A 24,140-nucleotide genomic window follows, 5' to 3' on the forward strand; every position below is an offset into this window, starting at 1 on the left:
CATTCATTTATATAATTGAACTCGAACACAATAAGTACTGCCTATTTACCTCTCTTTGACGCAGTGCCGCTTCCTTTCTGCAGTTGTATCACATACAAAGCCATAAGTATAACAGAAAAGAATGTCACAGATAAAACTTATGTCACATAAATCATTAAATCCCAAATCCACCTGCTCAACAATTTGGCTTCCAAAGATACACCTTCTCCAAGAGCAGCAACCTATTAAAACAGCATACTTTTAGAATGAAATCTTTAAATCAAGGTATCAACAAAATTAAATTATAATTGAAAAATCCAAGGGTTATCCAAGACGAGGTCCTGTGGTGTATGCACTTCGCCGATGATATCGTTTTGGTGGATGAGACTAAAGCAGGGATACCACAAAGTGACTATCAAGGAAACAAGAGGCTGTGGAGATCAACCTTGGAAACAAGAGGCATTAAGATTAGTAGAACGAAGACGGAGCATATTAGGTGTACTTTTGGTCTTACTATAATGGATTCTGACATGGTGTAAATTGAGGAAAAAGAGATACCACAAAGTGACTATCAAGGTTTAAAGTATCGGTATTGGGTATCGTATCGGTCAAGTGATTTTAAGAGACATATTCTATCGGAGATACATATCGAACGGTGCAGAAACACATAAAAATGGTCAAAATACACATGGAAATACACTTTTGGACACAAAAAACAATATAAACAAGCAATATATAACATCTATCATGCATAAACACTAAAATGGAGAATAATGTATAACCAGACAAGTGCATTAAATTGAAATTATTATAAAAGATGATGTTTCTTACATGTTGTAATCGTCTATAGCCATGAAGAGTATTGGATGATGCAAAGGATGATGTTGTAGCACTCACTTGATTCATTTTTTAGTCCAAAAGTGTGAAAAACCAAGATTAAATGCAAGATTTTAGTTAGGTTGAGAGTTTTCCTTCAATTTTCTGTTAGAATAGGAGTTGTATCGAGTCTGTGAGTGAAAATGGCTTTTTTATGGAATGTATCGGTACGTATCGGTATGTATAGGTATGTATTGAGCCGTATCAACCAATACGTATCGATACACATCGATACGTATTAAACCACCCACGGAATCCTTTATTGGATGTATCGATATGTATCAATACGTATCGATCGCATCGTATCATATCGTATTGGTCGATACATTTTGATACAATCTAAGACAGTTCATTTTAAGAGAGAGAGAGAGAGAGAGACGTATAGGTATGTATCGTATTGGTACCGACCGATACCGATACGATATGATATGTACCAATACTTTAAACCATGGTGACTATCTTAGATACCTGGGGTCAATCATAAGTAAAGAGGGTGACATAGATGATGATGTTCCGCAGAGAATTAAAGCGGGATGGATGAAATGGAGAAGTGCGTCCAGAGTGTTGTGTGATCAACATATTCCTTTAAAGCTTAAACGAAAGTTCTATAGGACTGTTGTTCGACCTGCTATAATGTATGGGGCTGAATGTTGGGCAGTTAAAAAAATGTCATATTGAGAAGCTGTGTAGCAGAGATGCGGATGTTAAGATGGATGTGCGGAAAAACTATGAAGGATAACATAAGGAATGAACGTTTTAGAGCGGACTTGGGTGTTGCCCAGACCAATGACAAGCTCAGAGAGAGTCGTTTGAGGTGGTATGGTCATGTGCAACGGAGGCCTAGGGACGCCCCAGTAAGGAGGAGTGACATGATCCCAATTGAAAGAGCTAAAAGATCTAGGGACAGGAACAGCAGCTGCCTAGCGCAGTTGGTGAGCTGTGGTGTGCTTCATGCCCATGCTCACCAGGAGGTCTCGAGTTCGAGTTTCCTGGCTGTTACCTTCCCCCCTCCCCAGTTCCCCCCCCCCCCCCTAAAAAAGAAATATATATATATAAAGCTCCCAATTCCCCCAAAAAAAAAGGAGCTAGGGGCAGGCCGAAAATGACCATAGGAGAAGTTGTGAGGAAGGACATGCATAGTCTAGGTCTTGTACCAAGTATGACCTCAGATAGAGCAGACTGGAGGGCAAGGATCCATGTTGTAGACCCCATCTTGCTAAGATTCTCCTGACAAGCTGGGTTGTGCCTCTTTCCTCTTTAGTTTAATCTTTCACCTCTCATTTTTCTTTCATTTTCCATCTTCCTTTGTTGTTTTCCTTTTTCTTTTTTCATCTCATTTTCCTTTTGTTTAGACTGCAGTTTCCCTACTTTATCTGTCTGGATCCATGTAGCCGACCCCATTAAGTTGGGATAAGGCTGAGTTTGTTGTTGTTTGTATATTGAAATGGTGAAAATTAAGTGAGTTAACCTAACAAATTTATCAATTTTTGGGTACACAAAAGACAAGTCTAAGATATGCTATGTTGCAAGGATTCTTCACAATGGGTTTTGGAGCACTTGTCAAACACATGTTGCATTCCAACACCCTTGAATTCTGATGCAAAATTTCTGCATTTTCGCAATTCCTTGTTCAACATATACAATAAAATTATGGGGGTAGGGATCTGCAAGCATTTTTTCTCTAGCCAGAAACCCTTCAAACTACCTCGGCCTTTAGCTACATGGTAGTGCCTATTGCACCCAAACTATATGGAAATGTTATCTAGATCATCATCTAATTATCTATTGACTTTAAACTCAACGTCACCATGTGTTAGAATAATGTTTTGAAAATTGTTTGGAATAATCAAACTTGTTTGGAGAATAGAACTATTGTGGGGAAAACGAGGGGAATAGCCCCATACAAGGTGGCCATACAGTCAAGATAGGATACCATATTTGACATGTGGTCAATCCAGGTGATTTCTTATCTATTCAATACTCAGAATGACCAAACGATTGGGTCCACTTTGCTGAAATAGGGTAAGGCAGCTGGAAAAGTAGCTATATTAGAGCAGCCAGCAACATTTTCACTTGAAGCGGTACTCATTTCATTAGAATATTTCCTAAGTAACAAAGATGAGGTTCAATTTATTGACACTCATGTTATAATCCACTGAATTGGTTAATTTCCAAAACATTTATTAAATATAGCTTTAAGTTTGCCAGATCTCACAGTTCATGTCAGTCTCAGATGGAGAACTTACTCCTGTAAAAATGCAACAAAGAACTCAGGACACATTAAACAGTGACAAGTAAAGCTTTCCGGAATTCATCAACTGAAATAAATAATGAATCAAAAATATGTGAACTTATTTACTCTGAGAAGCAAGAATAAGGAAGATATAAGAGCAAGATGAAAGACAGAACAAAGTAATGTCTATTACACCAACAACTATACTTTATCTGATGACAGAAAGAATTTGTAATAGTATAAGATAACATAAATGGATCAGACATCTGTTAGATTGTCTACAACAACAACTACTCAACCTTATCCCAATTAAATGGGGTCGGCTACATGAATCCGTGCAAAGACAATAAAATCAAAATAATAGTATAAGGACGAGAGCACAACAACAACGATAGAAACTCAGGGAATGGTATCCACTACATAGATCTTTGCCCTCCAATTAGCTTTATTCGAGGCCATACTAGAGACAAGGCCCAAACTATGCATGTCTTTCCTCACTACTTCTCCTAGTGTCATTTTAGGCCTGCCCCTAGCTCTTTTAGATCCTTCAATTTGAATCAAATCAGTCTTGCGTACTTGTGCATCCCAAGGCCTCCATTGAACATGACCATGCCGCTCAAACGACTCTCTCGTAGTTTCTCGAGTGTAGAGACAACTCCCAACTCCGCTCTAATATGGTCATTCCTTACTTTATCCTTCCTAGTCTTTCCACACATCCATCTCAACATCCTCATCTCCGCCCCTCTTGGTTTATCTACGTGACGCTTTGATGCAGGTGCAATTTCTTGGACCGGGCTAAACCCGTAGGGTAATCCATATGAAGATGAACTGGGTCCAATTAAGTTTTGAATTTAGTAGGATATTTTTCTTTTATTAGTTGGGTTTATCTGAAACTGGGTCGATTAAGAGTTTGAGTTATTTATAATCTCCTTTTATTTCCATTGATAGAGTTTTAGATAGGATTTTATTTCAGTTATCAGTTTTAGTTAGGAGTCTTTACTGATTCTTTAAATACAAGGTTGCGACCTGCGCAAGTTTCAAATTTGAGAATGGAATTTTGATTGAGTTGTTTATGGTGCTGGTTGGTACTACATAGCAATGGTTGTGTGACCTCTCTCTCCCCTCCTCTGATATTTTCTTCTATTCTTCTTCTTCTTCTCCTTTCTCCCTTTCTTTTCCACTGGTTTATATTTTCACTGTGGGACGACAATACTGGATTTAAAAGAAACCCATTGCTGCCCTCTTTGTCCCCAATCAATTGGTCTTGAGTTTTGGGCTGTTGAATTATCACCCTAAAGTGATTCATACATAGAGACTCAAGCCCAAAAGTTTACTTTGCTGTGAGAATCAAGCACTTGTAGAAACCTGCAACAATGAAGGTCGCCTGGTATGGTTTCAGATCTGTCCACATCACTCTATTGTTTCTTATTCCCACTCAATATGGATGTCATTTAGGAGGGCCAGTAGTAGCAAGGACCTTGCCCTAGTAATTTCAGGTCGAGTGGATCCTTATTGAAGGAGTTTTCCTCTTCGAATCAAATCTGGTTTCCGTCTCTGGTTTGTGCTAGAGGTAGGAGACGACACCCCCCATTCCACTATTCTCTTTGTTCCTTTATTTTATTATCTTTTAGTTTTCCTTAATATCCTTTTTTCTCCCTTATTCTCCTTTGTCCTTAATTTTATTTTATTTCATTTCCTAGTTTACCCTTTCCACTAGCACATTACAAATCCATTGCTTTTGTTTGGGAGTTCTGAATAATTACAACTCTGCCATCCCTTCATGAACTTCAACTAATTTACAAAGTTGCCATCCTCCTTTAGACATTGAATTATTTACTATTCTGCCACTAACACATGGATTTGAGTGTTTTCTTGGTTGGGTGGGCCCGCAAGCAATCCAATAAAAGTTAACCCGACCCAGATTGCACTACACTTCTTCACAGCCCAACATTCCACACAATATATCATAGCCGGTCATATGGCAGTTCTATAAATTTCCCTTCGAGGTTTAAAGGGATACGCCAATCATACAAAACACCGGTTGCACCTCTCCACAGCCATCCTATTTTAATTCTTTGAGAAACATCATCCTCGATATCGCCTTCTTTATTTATATTAGAGCCAAGTTATCTAAATAATCACATTGAGGTATCTCTTTATCATCAATCTTGACTACCTCATTAACCGACATATTGTGGCTAAAGTTGCACACCATGTACTCTGTCTTTGTTCTACTTATCTTAAGACCTTTTGACTCCAAGGTAGATCTCCATACATCTCTAGAAAAAATGTCAACTTAAGGTTTATGTAAAAAATGTAATTTGAAGAAAGGGGTGCAAGGTTTTCTTCCCAATGGTCCCATTCAAAGGTAGAGATCCCTACCATTAGCCTTGAGGAAAATCTCTAGAAAACCAATTAATAAAAGAATTATATCTAAAAAAGCAATGTTTAAATTCATATCTACTAAGTCCATATGATAAAAACACATCTCATAATCCCTTCTTAAAGCTTTAGCTATAGGAAAGTACAAAATGAAAAAAATGTCCCTAAATATCATAATTGAAGTGTTATATAAACCCTTCGAAAGTCTAGTTCTTAGACTTTTCAATAATTTGTCCTCTTATAGCACGTTATTGACAAAAACACACAATAATTCTCATTTTAGAGAAATTGTTATGGGTGTTTTAGTCATTTCATATGCCTATGAGATAGTTTTATCTCTAAATAGTCGACAGATATAAAAATGTAAAACGGTAGTATTTTTTTGAAATGATTCTTTTCGTGAGGGATCTTTCAGATATCTTCCCTTCAGCATACCCTTGGATAAGCGAAATATTAAATAAGCAAATGAATAGAACAACAAATGACCTGTTTCTCAAGCTCTCTAGCTCTGGCCTCAGCTTCTTCACACCTCTCTTCTGCAAGACGGAGCTGTACAGCACATACTAATATAAATACCACATTCATATTGAAACCATGGGCAGCAAGACTACTCACTACACCCTAGTTTGATCAGGAGAAAGAAGGGGGAGGGGGGGAAGAGAAACAAAAGGAAGAAAAACCAACACAACCTTCTCAAGAATATTCTCATTCTCTTCCTGTAGCATATCAAGCTGCATTTAAGAAGACAACAGCTCGTCAATATTTTCCATATTAAAATTCCAAACTTCATAGCCAAACAAACTGTTCTCACATTATATTTTCAAGGAACACGCCCAACATTCACTGATAAAGCTTTCTTTTTACAACTTAAACATGAGGACATACCTCGTCATGAAGTGCCGAAGCATCACGCTGATTTCCTGAATCTTTTAAGTTAAGATGTCCCATATCTGACACAAACCTGCACTGCTTGTCAGTCAACACTACTCAACCAATCAAAGGAAAATGATTCACAGTACCCTATGTTCCATTAGACAAATTTAAATTTCATAAAAGCACATGTTACGACTTACAACCGCAAAAACCTTAGATGTGAAAAGTCGAGGAATATTAAAGGGCCAAAGAGGAGTCCTTAATGCTGAGGAAATTAAGTGAAGCACAAAGGGAATTCTCTCTCTCTCTCTCGCTCGCTCTCTCTCTCTCTCTCAACGACCACCATAAACGAGAGAATTAGACTCAGGTGTCTGATTGCAACATGGGTAAAGAAATCTCAAGAAATCAAGAGAACCTGTACCCCTATAGTCTCCTATTAGTTGTAGGGATGACTCCCTGAAGCACTCAATAAATAACGCTACAACACTTGCAGCTATGAGGTGACTGTTGTAACTTGGATTCAGAACTGGATATATGGGATTGAGTCACTGCAATGTCAATGAGTTGATTCAACCATTGGAGTGTTTTCCGTGGGATAGTGGCAAAGTCCATGTTTTTTTCTTTATTTTTTCATCCGCAACAGTGAAAAAGTAAAATAAAGCAGAAGACAAGGAAAAGCCATCTACCAATTAACACTTTCTTTAGCCATCCAAACAGACCAAGATTCACTAAAGAGAAGGAAACTCGTCAAGATGTCCTTCACATGGTTTTTTTTTTTTTTTTTTTTTCCATCCACAACAGTACAACAACAACTCAGCCTTATCCCAACTAAATGGGTTCGGCCACATGGATCCTAGCGAAAATAAGATAAAAGATAAAGGAAAATAACAACAATAGCAACAAACAAAACAGTCCTAAATTGCGTAACCGGGGTCAGCAACGGGGATCCTAACCCTCCAAACCGCTATTCAACGACATACTTGTAGCAGGTCCTAAACTATGCATTTCTTTCCTCACCACTTCTCCTAGGATCATTTTAGGCCTGCCCCTAGCTCTTTTAACACCTTCAATCATTTTCGGGTCATTCTTCCGAACTGGGGCATCCAAAGGCCTCAGTTGAACATGGTCATGCCACCTCAGCCAACTTTCTCTTAGCTTATCTTGAATTGGGGCTACTCCCAGGCCAGCTGTAATAATATCATTACTTATTTTATCCTTCCTTGCCAATCATCCATCTCAGCATCCTCAACTCCGCTACACTTAGGTTATCTATATGGCACTTCTTGACTGCCCAACACTCTGCACCATACATAATAGCCGGTCTTATGACTGTCCTGTAAAATTTTTCTTTAAGCTTTAAAGGGATTTGTCGATCACATAACACTCCGGATGCACTTCTCCACTTCATCCAACCTACTCTAATCCTTTGAGAGACATCATCTTCTATATCAACTTCCTTACTGATGATTGATCCTAGATACCTGAAAAAGTCACTTTGTGGAATCTCCATCCCATCAACTGTTACTCCCTCATTATCCGTCCCGGAGTTGCTAAAGTTACAAACCACATACTTCGTCTTCATTCTACTTATCTTAAAACCTTGATTCCAAGGTTGATCCCCATAGCTCCAATTTGTTATTAATTCCAGCCTTTGTTTCGTCCACCAAAACAATGTCATCAACAAAAAGCATGCACCAAGGAACCTCACCTTGGATGCTTCTAGTTAACTCATCTATGGTAAGCACAAACAGATAAGGGCTTAAGGCTGATCCTTGGTGTAACCCAACTGTAATTGGGAATTCACTACCTTGACCCCTAACATTTCTAACACTAGTCACCACTCACCACACCATCATACATATCTTTAATTAAGTTCACATACTTACTCGAAACATTCTCATCTTTACCACATGCCACATTAAATCCCTAGGAACTCTGTTATAAGCTTTCTTTAGATCAATAAAGGCCATGTGAAGATCCTTTTTGCTCTCTCTAAATCTTTCCATGAGTCTCCTAAGTAAATAGATAGCTTCTATTGTGGATCTTCCCGGCATAAAACCAAATTGGTTCTCCGAAATAGAGGTCTCTTTTCTCAAGTGTATTTCAATAACCCTCTCCCATAATTTCATAGTATGACTTGTAAGTTTTATGCCTCTATAGTTGTTGCAACTTTGGATATCGCCTCTATTTTTGTAAATCGAGACCACAATGCTTCTCCTCCATTCATCTGGCATTCTCACAGTGCACATAATGACAAAAACTTCATTAAACAACTTAGTTAACCAAGATTAGCCATACCATCCTAAGCTCTTCCACACTTCTATTGGGACCCCATCTGGACCTGGACCTGGCGCTTTGGCTATTTTCATCCTTTTTAGAGCGGGAGACAAGGAAAAGCCATCTACCAATGAACACTTTCTTTAGCCATCCAAATAGACCAAGATTCACTAAAGAAAAGGAAATTAGTCAAGGTGTCCTTCACTTTGTTTTACGTCTCACTTGCCAAGCAACAAAACATACCTAGAGGTAAAAAGATGAGAAACATGGCGGGGAAACATTAGATGAATTCAACAAAATAATCTTGCCCCGACACTTAAGTGCTACCTATTGGAAGTTTCCAGGATGGGGTGGACGAAAAGAAACCAAATACCAAGTTACCAACACAAACATCTTCTAACATTTGAAATTTATAAGGATATGAAAATAATTTTAAAATAAATAGAATGAGTTTATTTTACTTGGTAAGGTTTCAAATGATTCTTTTACCACATGTTACACCCATAAAAAAGCAACCTTTTCATTGTCACTTGCGGTTAGTCCTTCATCCATGAGGAGGGACATCTTAGTGAAACTCAGTCCTTCTGACTTAGCTCAACCTTCAACCGAAGGTTCTCTGATCGTAGAGCACATAACCATGATCATAGACCAACCTTGGATTGAGTGACTGTAGTACCCATGCTCGGGTAACTGGCCATAGCAACAATTTTAGCTCCCGTTCGCTTAGCTACCCGTCTAGCTTTTAGATCAGGAAGAAAAGCAAGCAACTCTGCTCGCGGAGCGGCATGCTGAAAAGAAAAGCATTATCATATTTGAACTACTGAGTTGTTATAATGTTCTTTTTCATTCTAATACAGTTATGCATAACAACACTCCTCTTCTATTCCTATGCAATTTGAAATTTTAATTTCAAGAGCCTTCGATGATGCCTAACTTTAGAGTGGCATGTTGCTGCATACTAAAACTAGTCTATAAAGGTCCTAAACGTCAATCATCCAAGTGCATAAGCACAGTAATGCTTGGAAGTGTTTGCAGTTAAGAAGCATTTTACATTCTACAATAAATGTATGCACATCATCAGGGAACCAAAGTTAGAATGTGTTTATTAATCTGGCATGTTCTAGTGACCAGAGGGTTGTCGAGTAAATATGTGGATGTAATTAAAGATGTGTATAAGGGCGTGGTGACTATAGTGAGATCTGTGGGAGGTCAGGGCAAGGATTCCCAATTACGATTGGGTCACATCAGGGATCAACCTTAAGCCCTTACCTTTTAGCGCTTATTATGGATGACCTAACCAAGAACATTCAAGATGAGGTCCAGTGGTGTACGCTCTTTGCCGATGATATCGTTGGTTGATGAGACAAAAGAAGGGATAAACGCTAAGTTAGAGTTATGGAGATCAACCTTGGAAGCAAGAAGCTTTAAGATTAATAGAACGAAAACGGAATATATGAAGTGTAATTTTAGTCACATTATGATGGATACTGACATGGTGTGAACTGAGGAAAGAGAGATCCCGCTGAGCAACCATTTTAGTTATCTGGGGTCAATCATATGAAGGTGACATAGAGGATGATGTTTCCCTGAGAATTAAAGTCGAATGGATGAAGTGAAGAGGTACGTCTGGAGTGCTATGTGACCGACGTATTCCTTTAAAGCTTAAAGGAAAGTTCTATAGGACTGTTGTACATCCGGCTATATTGCATGGAGCAGAATGTTGGGCAGTTAAGAAGTGTCCCATTGAGAAGCTATGTGTAGCAGAAATGAGGATCTTAAGATGGATGTATGGACAGCGGAAAAACTAGGAAGGATAAAGTACGGAACAAACTTATAAGAGCTGACTTGGAAGTTGCCCTAACCAATGACAAGTTACGAGAGTCTCGTTTAAGGTGGTATGGTCATATTCAACGGAGGCTTAGGGACGCCCCAATAAGGAGTGGTATGATTCCAATTGAAGGAGCTAAAAGAGCTAGGGGCAGGCCTAAAATGACCATAGAAGGAGTTGTGAGGAAGGACATGCATAGTCTAGGTCTTGTTCCAAGTATGACCTCGGATAGGGCCTATTGGAGGGCAAGGATCCATGCAGCAAAGCTGAGATTATCCTGACTTGTTGAGCTGTGCCTCTTTCCTCTTACTTTCATATTTCATCTTTCATGTGTCAATTTTTGTTTTTCGTTTCTCATCTCATTCTCCAACCCACTTTTCCCATTTTTCGTTTCTCATCTCATTTCCCATCCCTCTCTGCCCATCCCTTCACTCCCTTTTTTATTGATTAAACCGCAATTTTCCCTACTTTGTTTTGTTTGGATCCATGTAGCTGACCCCATTAAGTTGGGATAAGGCTGAGCTTCTTGTTGTTGTTGTTGTCTTTGGGTGGTTATAGTGGCCCAAAGGTGACCAAGAGGCGACCACTTACAACCTCAAGGGAATTAAGAAATTGATGTTATGACTTATGGTTGCTGGAAAGTTGAAGTCCCAATTTAAAAAAAAAAAAAACTAAGATGTTTCATTAGAGAATAGAATATAATCATGATGCAGCAAACAGAACTAAGCCTTATCCCAAGTGATACTGCCATTGAGTAATAAAACACTATCAAATTGTATTTACTAAAAAATAAACAGAAAAAACTCACTGAAATAAATATAATCATGATGCAGCCAACTGAACTAAGCCTTATCCCAATTGATATTGTCATTGAGCAATAAACACTATCAATTTGTATTTACTAAAAAATAAACAGAAGAAACTCACTGGAACAACTTTGCCTTCGTCAAAGTGATCTAAGAAACAGCATAGCTTAAAGTCCCATCCCAATAAATTCAATCAACAAACAAAAATACCTAATCAAAATCTTCCTTCACTTACAAACACTGCATCCTCACATGTGACGAATGCCCTTTTGGCTAGAGTGGACATGCAACAAAATCTTGGACTAGATAAATCACAGAAATATAACCTTTGCCCATAAAGGCACAATGAATCAAATAATATATAGTCCCCCAAAACCAAATTCATAAGCGAAAATAGTAACAAACAGTATTGAATGTGTGAGTTCCTCATTGCTCTTATCCATCAGAATCTTGGTAACAAGGCCACAAGTCTTTCCAAGAAATAAGTGAAGAATACCAGACAATACGGATCATAGATCACAATTATGTAAAGATTTACAGGATGGTAGAACAAGTGGTTCTCTTACAATCTTAAAGCATATTGTCACAAATAGTTCTAAAAAAAGAAAAATATCACATAACAAGATGAAAATCTTTACCTTTTATCTCTTTGTTTAGTTGCAGGAGGTTCTATCGGTGGTATGGAAACTGGGGTCCTCATTGAGGTTCTAGTAGTACTAGGTGGTACCAATTGTGTAGAACGAACAGAGATTGATGGCCGTCCAGCTGAGGTAGAACGAACTGAAGCAGTATGCTCTACAAAGTTCCGACCTAACTAATTAAATTATGACAATGCCCAATTAGCCTTCCAATGTCAACGAAATTAGAAAGCATTTATTCACAGTACCACGCATCCTTCCCAATAATAGACTCCCACATAAGAGAGAGAGAAAGATCATTTCAAAAATGCAATTTGAGAAAGACTAAGTGAAAATTGCATCAGCTTAAAACACAGCAGTTTTGGCAGATCTTGTGCCACTTCCATGAAAACTTCAAACAGAATAGACATACAATTCAGATCATAATTTATGTGCTCTGAATAACGGAAAAACAGCAAACTTAATTATAAAATATCCACTGAACTTCAACTCAATGGAAACAGCACAGGGTACTTAACTCATTATCTTCTCATGATTTCAATCAAACAAATTTTAAGAGCAAAGCAAAAAAAAATTGTGAACTATCAAATCCAGATCTCTAGTATACTGAATTTGCGTAAAACTCGAAAGCTAAATTTCCAGCATAATCCGCAGAAACACCAAATTCAAATTCGATCTCGCATGTTCCGACCAATTCAACCGAGACCAGATTAAGTCCAAACAACAGAGAACAAAAATAATCGAAGGGAAGAACATAGAATTTATTAAATTACCGCAGGCGACGGGGATCTAGTCGGCCGCGCGGACGAGATCGCGGGTATACTGTTGTTAAGAGTGCTGGAAAACGAGGGAGGAGGAGCACTGTATCGGAAGCCTAAGTCATCGTCGTCGTCGTCGTCGTCAGCTGTCTGCGATGCCATGACCTGCGCGAGTCGCTGCGCTGCAGCTTTTGCTGCGACGTTCTGAGTTCTTTTGATGGTGGAAAGACCCATCGTTGACGCCGAACGAGCATGGTGGTGAGCGGGTGACCTTGCAGGTGAAGACGAACCAGTGCTGCTAGAACCGCCGCTCCTCTGCCGGGAATATATCGGACTTTCGGTTCGTCTCCGATCCATATCTATACCAATTGTCAATATGTTCGTGATTAGGACATAAGGGAGAGAAAATGTGAATCAAACCCAACCCTAAATTCTCGAAAACTGATAAAACGGAAAGATAGATCTTACTGCTGAGTTCTGACTTCTGACTGCTGCAGATGAGAGGTCGGCGAAGTTGTTGGACTACGCTGGAGTGAAAGAGGAAGGAATGAAAGCTTTGATTCGTAAACTGTAGGACCTCTTCACCATCCGATCTGAGACGACATGGCGACTGGTGTCTCCCGAGAGAGAGAGACTGAGAATCCGGAGTCTCCAAGGTCTACAAGAAGACTATGAACTACGAGGAGTCCAAAGCGGTAGACATTTATCTCTCTTCTCCATCTTCCCAACACAATTCGATCCTCATCATCTCATAAAACGATCTCACCTCCTCAAGTGTTATGACCCGGAAATGTCGGTGTCGTATCGGCCGGTATTTCAGTTTTTTTTTTTTTTTTTTGTTTCACTTAAACCGGAAAACACGCTGGAACGAAACGACTCTTTTTGGCGGCGGCATTCCAAAATCCAACCTGGAATTCCTGGACTTCCATTATTATCAGAAAGCGAAATTGATTCAATGAAAATCTCGTTGCGTGAGATGACAAGGGTCTATTGCTGATTTTCTGAAACAGACGGTTTTGGTTAATCCCAACGTACTTACCAGTGGTTTACAGAATCAACTTTAACTACTCACTCGGTTAACCTATGTCCCTCCAGTCGACCAGTCCACTGTAACTTATTTGTACTTTAAATTATTGATGGGTCCCACTCTCTTAGCCCATATGGTTTTCGGTTTCGGGTATTGTATACGGAGATTAGGGCTTGATTTGATTTGATTTCTATTTCAATTTTCGGGGGTGAATTCTATTTCGAAATTGTTTGGTTTGATTTTGCACTTTATTTGAGTGAAACAGAAATCAAGTGAAATATAAATTCGGAAATAGCTGAGGAGCTGTTTCAGAATTTCTATTTCATTTGATTTCACTCTTGCTCTTCAACGAGCATATAGTTAATTTGATGGGTAAAATAGTAATTTTATGTTAAAAATAAAACATCACTTTTCTTCTTCTCCTAATAGTCTCACCATCACCACCACCACGGCACCAAGCTACCACCGCCTTTGCGGCCACCACCATCGCCAATCCGCCACTACATCAGTGCCACCATTGCCACCACCACCACGACCCTTCCAAAGGATAGATAGAATTTATTCTAAGAAATTGAACTACCAAATGGATTTTTTTTATTCTTGAAATATTTTATACTGATACAATTAAAACAATTTCAATTTTAATTTTTTGACCAAAAATTTATTTGTTGACTATTTTATGAAATCAATCTGAAATTGAAATAGAAATCATACCACATCTAGCCCCCTTGACTATGGCCTTCGATAAGAAAGATAGCCCCACAAAATTTTTTTTTTTTTTTTTGGCAGGTGCAGGTTAATTTCAACCATTTCTAAATGAGGAACATTCCTAAATAAGTAGCAAACATTTATGACTAGCTCTTACCCAAAAAATCATTTATGACTAATTATGGTGGTATAATTCTTTCACAAGAAAAAAACTTTCTCCTTAGAGTTGGAATCCAGTTAATCTTACCCATAAAGGCATTGTTTAAAAATCAGGAATTGGGGTCCAATAATCCAAATTAGTCTTCATTGGTATTGATTTTGATTTTCATTTGAATGGGATTGGAATTAGCTAGAATTGATAGACTTTGACAAATAACCCCTTAAACCTTAGTTTTCATATAGGATCGACCAATCCAATTTGATTTTTCAAACCCTAGTTCAAGGAGAATCCCCACAGCATAGGAATCCAATCATAAGTAAAATCATCAGTCCTATATGCATTTTTCCTGCTCTAGAGTAAAGGATTTTTTTTTTAATCTTTTGAAGATGAAAAAAAAATCCTCTCCTTAGGAGAAAGATTCATCTGTGAATCTAAGGTCATCATTATTTTTTCTACTATCGATTAAAATACCTTTGTCTCTATTTTGACATACGAATCTAAAATCATCATTACTCTTTCTACTACCGATTAAAATACTTTTGTCTCTATTTTTACACACATCTTGCTCACTATTGTTATCAGCGATTGAATCATTTTTCACCGTTGTTTTACAAAAACCACCCGATTATCTTAAAAGGCCCAGATTGAAAACATTGTGTTTTCTTTTTAATTTGGGGGATGGGAATGGGGATGGGGATGAGGAAGAGAATGTTAACTAGTCGACTGGCCCCTACACCTAGATATAGAGGATGCAAAAATAACCATCCCACCTTGTGGAAAAACGAAAATCCCATCCCCCAAGATGTTTGTGTGCACTCTCTCATTGGCCGCCTTACTAATGTAGGCGCCACACAACTAATGTAGCGATCAGACCGTCTCTACTTCTCTTGCCATTTTCTATGTAATTGTTTTTATTTTATTTTATTTTATTTTTTATCCACGAGTGGTTGTTGAGTAGATGAACAAACCTCTTTTTATTATTTTAAGATAAAGCAATCCTCTTACCAGAAAAGAAAAAAAATAAATCAGCGATCCTGGTTTTACAATTGAGGCCCAGTGACCTTGATCTAGACAAAGTTTTGAAAATGTTACACGCTTTCCAACATTCATGTGAAAGTGAACATAATGGCCTTTTCTTAAGTAGGATTTAACAAAAACAACTTTTTTTTTTTGGTAGAATAAAAAAAAAAACAACTTAGGGAAGGGATTCATGCATGGGAGATTTTATGCATCAATCGACAAATCTAGGCAGTTGAGCGGAGGTGTTATGGTAATTTCAGATGGATATTTATGTCTAGTTGACGATATTTGATGTACATGCATGATTATGCATAAAAACTTTTGCCAACAAATTAATGGAAATAGAGTTACTAATATAATTTAGGGATTGAGTTCACTTGCTAGGTTGCATAGTGTACATTGTACCTCTTGTGTCTATCTCTCTCTTCCCCTAATAGGGGTATATATATATATATATATATATATATATATTTTATGCATCAATCGACAAATCTAGGCAGTTGAGCGGAGGTGTTATGGTAATTTCAGATGGATATTTATGTCTAGTTGACGATATTTGATGTACATGCATGATTATGCATAAAAACTTTTGCCAACAAATTAATGGAAATAGAGTTACTAATATAATTTAGGGATTGAGTTCACTTGCTAGGTTGCATAGTGTACATTGTACCTCTTGTGTCTATCTCTCTCTTCCCCTAATAGGGGTATATATATATATATATATATATATATATATATATACAACAACAACAATCATAACTTTATCCCAACTAAATGGGATCGATTACATGAATTCAAAAAGATCATGACAATAATAGAAATAAGAGCAAGAGAAGGAAGTAAAAATGTAAAAAGGTGTTAAAAAAATAAAATTATTAAAGAAAAAAGTCTAAGTATATATATCTTAAGAAAAATTTAAAGAAAAATAATGATACAGATAAAAAATTTCATAAAAAAATCTTTTGAACATAAAATTTTACATTAAAATTTTGAAACAATCATAGCCTTAACGATACTTAAAAAGAAAGTCAAAACAAGCAGTTCTTTCTTACCAACCTCTTTTGTTTTTTTCTTAGTTCTTAATGGTCATGAATTTTTTAATTTTTTTTGGTTGAAAATGGTCATAAACTTGAAAACTTAGAGGGACTTAACTCCTCTCATGTTCCTGCGTGGTCCGGTTCATAGGTTCCTCTCACAGGGGATCGAAAATGACGACCTCACCTCCTGCCCGAACACACTACCCGGGTGGGGTGAGGGCGTCATTTCCGCCCTCCCTATAAGAGGAACCTACAAACCTGACAGGGCAAGGAACCTGAGAGGAGAAAAATTCAACTTAGAGCCCGCTTGATAACCTTACGAGAAACAGTTTCTGATGTTTTTTCGTTATGAGAAACGGAAAAATACATAAAAATCGCTTGATAACGAAGTGTTTTTTGTGACTGTTTTTGGAAATATAGATCAAAATTTATGCTCCCTGGAAGACTTTTGACGGAACATGTTGGACATGTTCTGTCGTTTCTTAACTAAAAATTGGAAATGTGTGCCCGATAAAAACTCTTATATTCGTTCACTATGCTCCTTTGTAAAATTGAAAAAGTGTGCCAAACATATCATTTTGTTAATTTTTGAAAGAAAAAAAAGGGTTTTGCTTGTTTCCAAGAACAGGTTTACCAAGCGGGTCAAAAACAGTTTTTCAGCACAGAGAATGAAAAAACTGTTTTACTGTTTCTCAGCACATAACCAGAACAGAAACACCCGTCCACTTGATAACCTTACAAGAAATAGTTTTTGGTGTTTTTCCATTCCAAGAAAACGGAAAAACACCCAAAACCCGTTTGATAACAAAATGTTTTTTGTGACTGTTTTTGAAAACATAAATCAAAATTTTTGCTCCTTGGAAGACTTTTGACAGAACGTGTTCTGTCATTTCTCAGCACAAAATTGAAAACTTGTTCCCGAAAAAAAGTCTAAAAAATCCATACCTAACCACTCTCACAAGCTTCGTCCTCTTCACAGGGTCTGAGAAGAAAACCCTAATGGCGGCATCGTGCTAGATCCATCGATGACTTCAGGTACCCTCTAATGTCGATCTCTCCTGACTTTCACTCTCGCTCCCTCGCTGTCTCTGTCTTTCTCTCTTGCTCTCTCGCCGTCTTTCTCTCTCGCTCTCTTGTTGTCTGTCCAGTGACTCCGGATTCTTCGCCGTTGCAGTCGCTGGCCGCGGCAAAATCAACAGTGGCGGCTGGAAAGACCAGAAGCCTTCTGCCACCAAAACCCCCAACTTCAAATTCGAACCCTCTCCAGTGACTCCTTATCGATCCTTGGGTACACCTTCACCTTCGATTCTGTTGCTGACACAGGTGCTACACAGGTGGGATTTCTTCAAGTTTTGTTTACTTGCTTGATTAATGAGATCTGGAAAGAAATTATCCCTTTTTCCATAGATTTTGCTTAAAATTTTCCCAATCTTTACAATCTAACCCATCCTTATATAGTCTCTATTCCAATTTCGTTTGTCCGAGGTAGGTTATTGATGAGGCATTCTCCTGGTCTTTTCTTTTTGCTTATTCCAGTAATGCAAATAGTATGTAAAATCTTTCTCTGAGTTTCAATGAGCTTTGATGCTCAAATTCTTTGGAGAATACCGTTAATAGAACTCTGAAACTCTGGACCTTCAAAGAATTTGCAATTCTCATCTCAATTTTTCTTCCTCTTCAACATATCGAAATTTTGTTTTCCTAACAATCTAGAGAAAGTGGTAAAAATCGTACATCTGAATCAGATTTGGAGCCAATTTAAGTAGATTGATTCTGATTTAGTCCGTTCATGGTTTGTTTTTTTTTTTTTTAACTGGAGGTTACACACTCTGATTTTTTCTTCTCCATACCGAAATTTCTAACAAACTTTTGTGTGAACTAATTAATTTAGTCATTCAAATATATCAGAAAATTCATATTATTAACATCACAAGACTCTTGAATGTTTTTTTTTTTTTTTTGGGTGAATAAAGACTCTTGAATGTTACCATGCTCCTCCATGGAAGTTCTTGCGATGCAACCAAAACTTTCGTGCTCCTCTATCATCTCCTCTATTTTTTTTTTCTTTTTTTTTTCTTTTTTCCAATTGTCTTCCGGAAACATTTTCAGAACAGGTTTACCAAATGGGTTAAAAACGGTTTCTCAGCACAGAAAATGAAAAAACTCTTCCGCTGTTTCTCAACACATAACCAGAACAAAAACACCTGTAAGATTATCAAGCGGGCACTTAATTTAGTGGTTTAATAAAATATTCACTTATCACAATGGCATTAGCGACTCAATATTGAAGCTCCAATTCACACTTCATTATCTCATCAATGTCATTAGCCAAACTAAAATGATAAGTGTATTTGTTTGCACCCATGCAATTGAGATGGATAAAGGATAGAAGTAAATGGAGAAAAACTATATGATGACTTGGGAGAAGAAGATGACGGACTGGATGTTGTAGTTGAGGCAATGAAGGGCTGCATGATACCACTTATATTTTTCTATTTTTATGGGGTTTTTTTTTCTCTTCAAGGGAACAAAAGAAGAATACAAATCCGTTTGTTTACATTGGTTCTTTTTTTTTTGTTCGTGGGAATGAAATGGAACCAACAAAATGGCTAAGAAATAGAAAAAAACAAAATAAGCTTCAATTTGAAATTTCTCTATCTCAAAAATAAAAGGAAGAAATAAAGTGGTGGGGGGGGGGGGTAGTTGCTCTTTTATGAGCACATGGTTAGTTTGATGGGCAAAGTAGTAATTTCACGTTCAAAATAAAACACCACCTCCAATGCAACTTCAATTGCCACCACCACAATCGCCACGAAATAGGATCCTCTGTAGTACCGGCGCAGCGGCAGTGCACATCCGACGGCACAGTAGAGGCCAGGTGGCACACATGGCACACATGGCCTCTGCTGTGCAACCTAATGTGCACCACCGCCTCGCCGATACTGCAGAGGATTTTAATTCAATCGCCACCACCACAATCACCACGGACTAGGATCCTCTGGAGTATCGACAGGGCGGCGGTGCACATCCAACGGCACAGCAGAGGCCAAGTGGCACACATGGCACACATGGCCTCTTTTGTGCCGCCTAATGTGCACCACCGCTCCACCGGTATTGCAGAGAATTTTAATTCAATTGCCACCACCTCCATCAAAATTTTTGATCTTCAATAGCATTTTAAAAAATTTATAGAAGTTCTAGAAACTGAAATGATTGTGCATCACAAATGCGTTTCTGTTTCTTTTATACTAAAAAATAGAAATTCCTATGGATTACCAAACAAGTGCTTTCTGTCTAGAAATCTGGTTTAGTAACAATACAAAAAAATCATTTATGGAATAGAAACATGACCCAAAAAGAGAAATGTTATTATGCAGGCCTAAGTTCTAAAACTACTTGAATTATATAACAATGCTTATTTTGTTAATGGGTGCAGCTTGTTGTCACCAAAGTGGTGAATTAAGAAGTTGTAACCTTCTTTTAAGCGTCTCATCTCTTATTCCCATAAGTTATTTAATGTAATATTTAATGCATGAGTAAAAAATGATTTTAAAAAAATTGAAAGTTATTTAATGTAGTATTTAATGCATTATTTATGTGAAATGATATGATTTACTCAACATTCACATTAAAAGAAACAAAAAGGCAAAATTTTCCGTGCAAGGTTGTGTATGGTGCACGACTTTGCTTTCAACTGTTGGATGGAGATGAAGAACCGTATATTGTACACGATCATGTTCATCCAACGGTTGAAAGCACGACCGTGCACATGCGTATGAAAACTCTCCCAAAAAAAAATGTTAGCTAAAAAGACCAAAAATAATGTTACAACTTCACCATTTTGATTAGAGTAAATTACTCCCTCCTCCCCTCGATTATGCTCTAATGACAACCCCTCCCCTGGGTATTGAGTAATAACTCTCCCCTCCCCTGCATTAACAAGATTCTATCAGCCGTACCCAGTCCATTAAAATTGGCTGTTAAGTTATGGGAAAAGACTATATTACCCTTTCACAGTTTGTCTTAAAACATTATAACTTCTCTCTCCTTGCTCCATCGTCTCCAACCTTCAGACCAGAGAGAGTGAAGATGAGGAGCTGAAACAGCCCCTGTTCCTTCTTCTTGAATATCCCATGCCCTTCCTCCTTCCTCCTCCAAATCTTAAATATCATAAACCCACCAACCCCAATTAAGATCACAACCGAAGCAACCAACAGAGCTAGACCCCACCTTCCCCAAATCGTTTCCCAAAAACCTGCAAACCCAAAACGAAATACTTCCAAAATTAAATAAAAAAAGAAGAGATAAAGTGAACAAATTCTAATGGAATCAGCTACCTCTTAGAGAACTTGTGTCGTGAGGCTATTTCCATGTTCTTTGATGGATTCAAAGAAGAGTCATCCCACTCAACTTCAAGCATTTGAGCACCATAAACCGCTTCAAACGAATCAAACCCCATTGTTGAAATCGTCCATAATAGCTGAAAACCCAAGAAGGTTTTCATCAGATAGAGGCAAAGTGTCCAGAATGTAAAGGAAAATCTCTTGTAAGGGAAGCAGAGACATTAACCAAAAAATGAAACCACATTCATAAACACAAAGTACTGACCCAGTCTGGTTGTTGAAAACATGAAGAAGAGCACCCAAACCAGGCAGTCCACTAGACAGATGGGTTCTGAGACAATCTCAATTAGACTCAAAATCCCATCTATCCGATTGCACAACAGCAACTCAGGTCCCAGCGGAGATGAAGGAACCAGAGGGAGAAATGACAAAAAAATTTGCAATTTTTTGAGATTCAAAAGGAGGGAATCATGGCTTTAACCTCTATCAACATAGGAATCCCAAGTCAAAACATGCAAGAGGTTACTGAATCCAAATTCCTCTTCACCGAATTGGGTTTGAAACCCTAAGAAAGAAAGAAATTACCAAAAAATAGGAGGAATGAGCAGTGATTGTGGTTCTGAGAAGGGTTCAATGAGGATATGGGAGAAATCCTGAATCGCAAATCCCAAAGCCTTTGAGTTTTGAATCTCTTATGCTCTCACTGTTTCGTTCTCTTTCTTCTTCAAACGAAGAAGAAACCTACTGTCTGAAAACCCTTTTTGTTTTTTGGGCAAAGTCTGAAAACCTTTCTTGCTTTTGAAAACCAGAGAAACCGATCTCAAACCCCTTTGTATCCATCTTTCTTTCTCTCCCTCCCTCTCTCTGTGTTTTTTGGAAGAAAACTGAATGAAGAAGACAATGGAAGAAGAATCGAGAAACGGGGAAGAAGATGATGGTGCTGTGAGCCTGTCCTCTCGCTCAGGGGTATTATTGTAATATCACAAATATAAGGGTAGTTTGGAGTTTAAATAAATATATTTAGGATGATGTCATCACTTAACAGTCATTTTTAACGGAATGGGTACGATTGATAGAATCTTGTTAATGCAGGGGAGGGGAGAGTTATTACTCAATACCCAGGGGAGGGGTTTGTCATTAGAGCATAATTGAGGGGAGGGAGGAGTAATTTACTCTTTTGATTACAAAAAGATTTTTCAGTACAATATAAACTTTTGTTACTAATTCTTACCTACATAATTTCTTAAAGGGAAAATTTCCTGGATCTACTTAACAACAAAAAGATTTACAAAACTGGAATATATAAATTATGTTTTACAATTATAAATTACGACATTGAAAAGATTTACCTAACCCCATCAAATTAAAAAAACTAAAATCAACAACCTAAAATACCCCCGCAACCCACTTCTTCTTCTCCTTATGAATTTTTTATTCAACCACTTCACACTCCCTGCCTTCCATCTCTTTCATTTTTTATTTTAATCAGAGCTGCTTTTGAGTTAAGCATTGTGCTTCTCTCTCCCCCTCTCCTCTTCATGCTCGATCGCTCCCTGGGTTAAATCTGCCGGAATGATGTACTCGGCTTTCTTGAGTTGGCTTGGCTTGGGAGATGAAAGCTTCAAGTCGAGTTCTTCGGTGGCATGGAAGGTCTTGCGTGACGTTGGTTTGGAGTTGAACTGTGGGAAGAGAGATTGGTTTAGATGAGGGATGCTTTCGTGGTATTGGAGTTGGGACAACTTTGCTGTCAACAGTGGGTTTGAGGTCTTCCAAAGCTTTTCTACTCTAAACTAATTCTTCTTCTAATTTACGTATGGCCAAATATTTCAAAGACCCCAGAAATAAAAAGATGGGGCGGTGAACAAGAACGGTAAATCCGAATTGTAACTTCTCAAAGCAGTATTAAATAAGGCTGAGATTTCACCAACATAATCGCCTGGCTCTTGTTGATTTCACCAATATTTTAATAGAATTGAAAATTGTGCAATGTGTTGGTTGCAGGAAAAACTCAGAAACAGAGTATGGAAAATGGTTCTTCTGTATTTTTCAGATTTAAAAAACTAGAAATCGATTCTAAAATTTCAAAGAGATTAGTCTTTTAGTATCAAATTTGGAAAAAAACGTAACTAGTATGAAGAAGATAAACAATTCAAGCAAACTGAAACTTGACCAAAAAATAGAGGTTTCGACCAGCTTAAAAAGCAAGGGAGAACTAAGAGAAGAAGAAGAAGAGAATCAAAGAAAAGTAATAAGAGGAGATCTGACTTGAGATAGAGTACGAATAAAACTGAAACAAATTAGACTCAAAACATTGTTCGATAACTCTAGTAGTATAAGAATGCGGAAATGTTCCTTAGTCATCGAAAGAAAAAAAGAAGAAATTGTTAAGGATGATAGAATCCATCAGAAGTAGGAAGAGAGAGAGGGAGTGAGACTTAGTAAATTACAAAGATGTTGGGGGTATTTTAAGAAATTCACTCAATTTTTTCTAATGGGTTGGAGTTTTTGTAAATCTTTTCTACCTTAAAACTGATTGGTGTAAAATACATTTAAAGTATGTTAGACGGGTAAATCTTTTTTCTATCATGTAGATCTAAGCAATTGTCCCTTTCTTAAATAACATTTAATGCAATTGTTTTTTATGGTCAAGATCAGGGAAGCACTTCTCCTAAGTTTTTGTTTCCAATTGAGAGTGTGAAAATTAAAGTAAAACCTGAACCTTTGATCTTGATTTTTGCTTGTAATTTGTTTCCCCCCCACCCCCCCTCTTACATAGGAAAAAGATGGACATGTGATCATGGTATACGCGTCCATTTACAAATTTTGCTCTCTTCACATGTAATGATTTGAGTATATTGTTTTTAAGATGAAACAACAAACGAACTTTAAAGTCAAATTGAATTGAAAAAGTTTAGTTGGTGATTTTGAAAAGTAAAATTTATCTATTTCGATTTGATTTTAGATTGAAAATAATATATTTGAACTAATTCGAACCGAATAAAATGTTTTTCTTTTTTGGGGTAGAACAGAATAAAATGTAACCTGTATAAATTAAATCGAATCAAACCATATTAAATTATAAAATCATATATCCTTGTTGGGTTATGTGAAATTTCATACGATGAGTTTCTTTATTGAGTTGTATAAAAAGAATTTTTTTTTTGGGTAGAATTGTATAAAAAGAATTAAAAG

The 24,140-nt window shown here is 37.4% G+C and overlaps 1 protein-coding gene across 3 annotated transcripts in view; it reads right to left on the reverse strand.

Moving 5' to 3' along the window:
* LOC122671714 (coiled-coil domain-containing protein SCD2-like) overlaps window positions 1-13,368 on the reverse strand; it is a 29,005-nt gene extending 15,637 nt beyond the window's left edge. Inside the window, exons 1-9 of one of the 3 annotated variants that reach the window (XM_043869098.1) lie at window positions 13,126-13,368; window positions 12,666-13,026; window positions 11,893-12,068; window positions 8,455-8,457; window positions 6,356-6,431; window positions 6,160-6,201; window positions 5,957-6,019; window positions 172-221; window positions 50-77 (exon numbers count right to left, since the gene is read on the reverse strand). In XM_043869098.1, the coding sequence (XP_043725033.1) occupies window positions 50-77; window positions 172-221; window positions 5,957-6,019; window positions 6,160-6,201; window positions 6,356-6,431; window positions 8,455-8,457; window positions 11,893-12,068; window positions 12,666-13,007 (780 nt within the window). In that variant the 5' untranslated portion in view covers window positions 13,008-13,026; window positions 13,126-13,368. Of the gene's footprint in view, window positions 1-49; window positions 78-171; window positions 222-5,956; window positions 6,020-6,159; window positions 6,202-6,355; window positions 6,432-8,454; window positions 8,458-11,892; window positions 12,069-12,665; window positions 13,027-13,118 lie in introns of all 3 variants that reach the window. The other 2 variants (XM_043869097.1, XM_043869100.1) reach the window with 2 other exon arrangements.
* Between the last annotated feature and the right edge of the window lie 10,772 nt (window positions 13,369-24,140).

The sequence above is a fragment of the Telopea speciosissima genome, chromosome 8 (assembly GCF_018873765.1).
Source record: "Telopea speciosissima isolate NSW1024214 ecotype Mountain lineage chromosome 8, Tspe_v1, whole genome shotgun sequence".
NCBI classification, from domain to species: Eukaryota; Viridiplantae; Streptophyta; class Magnoliopsida; order Proteales; family Proteaceae; genus Telopea; species Telopea speciosissima.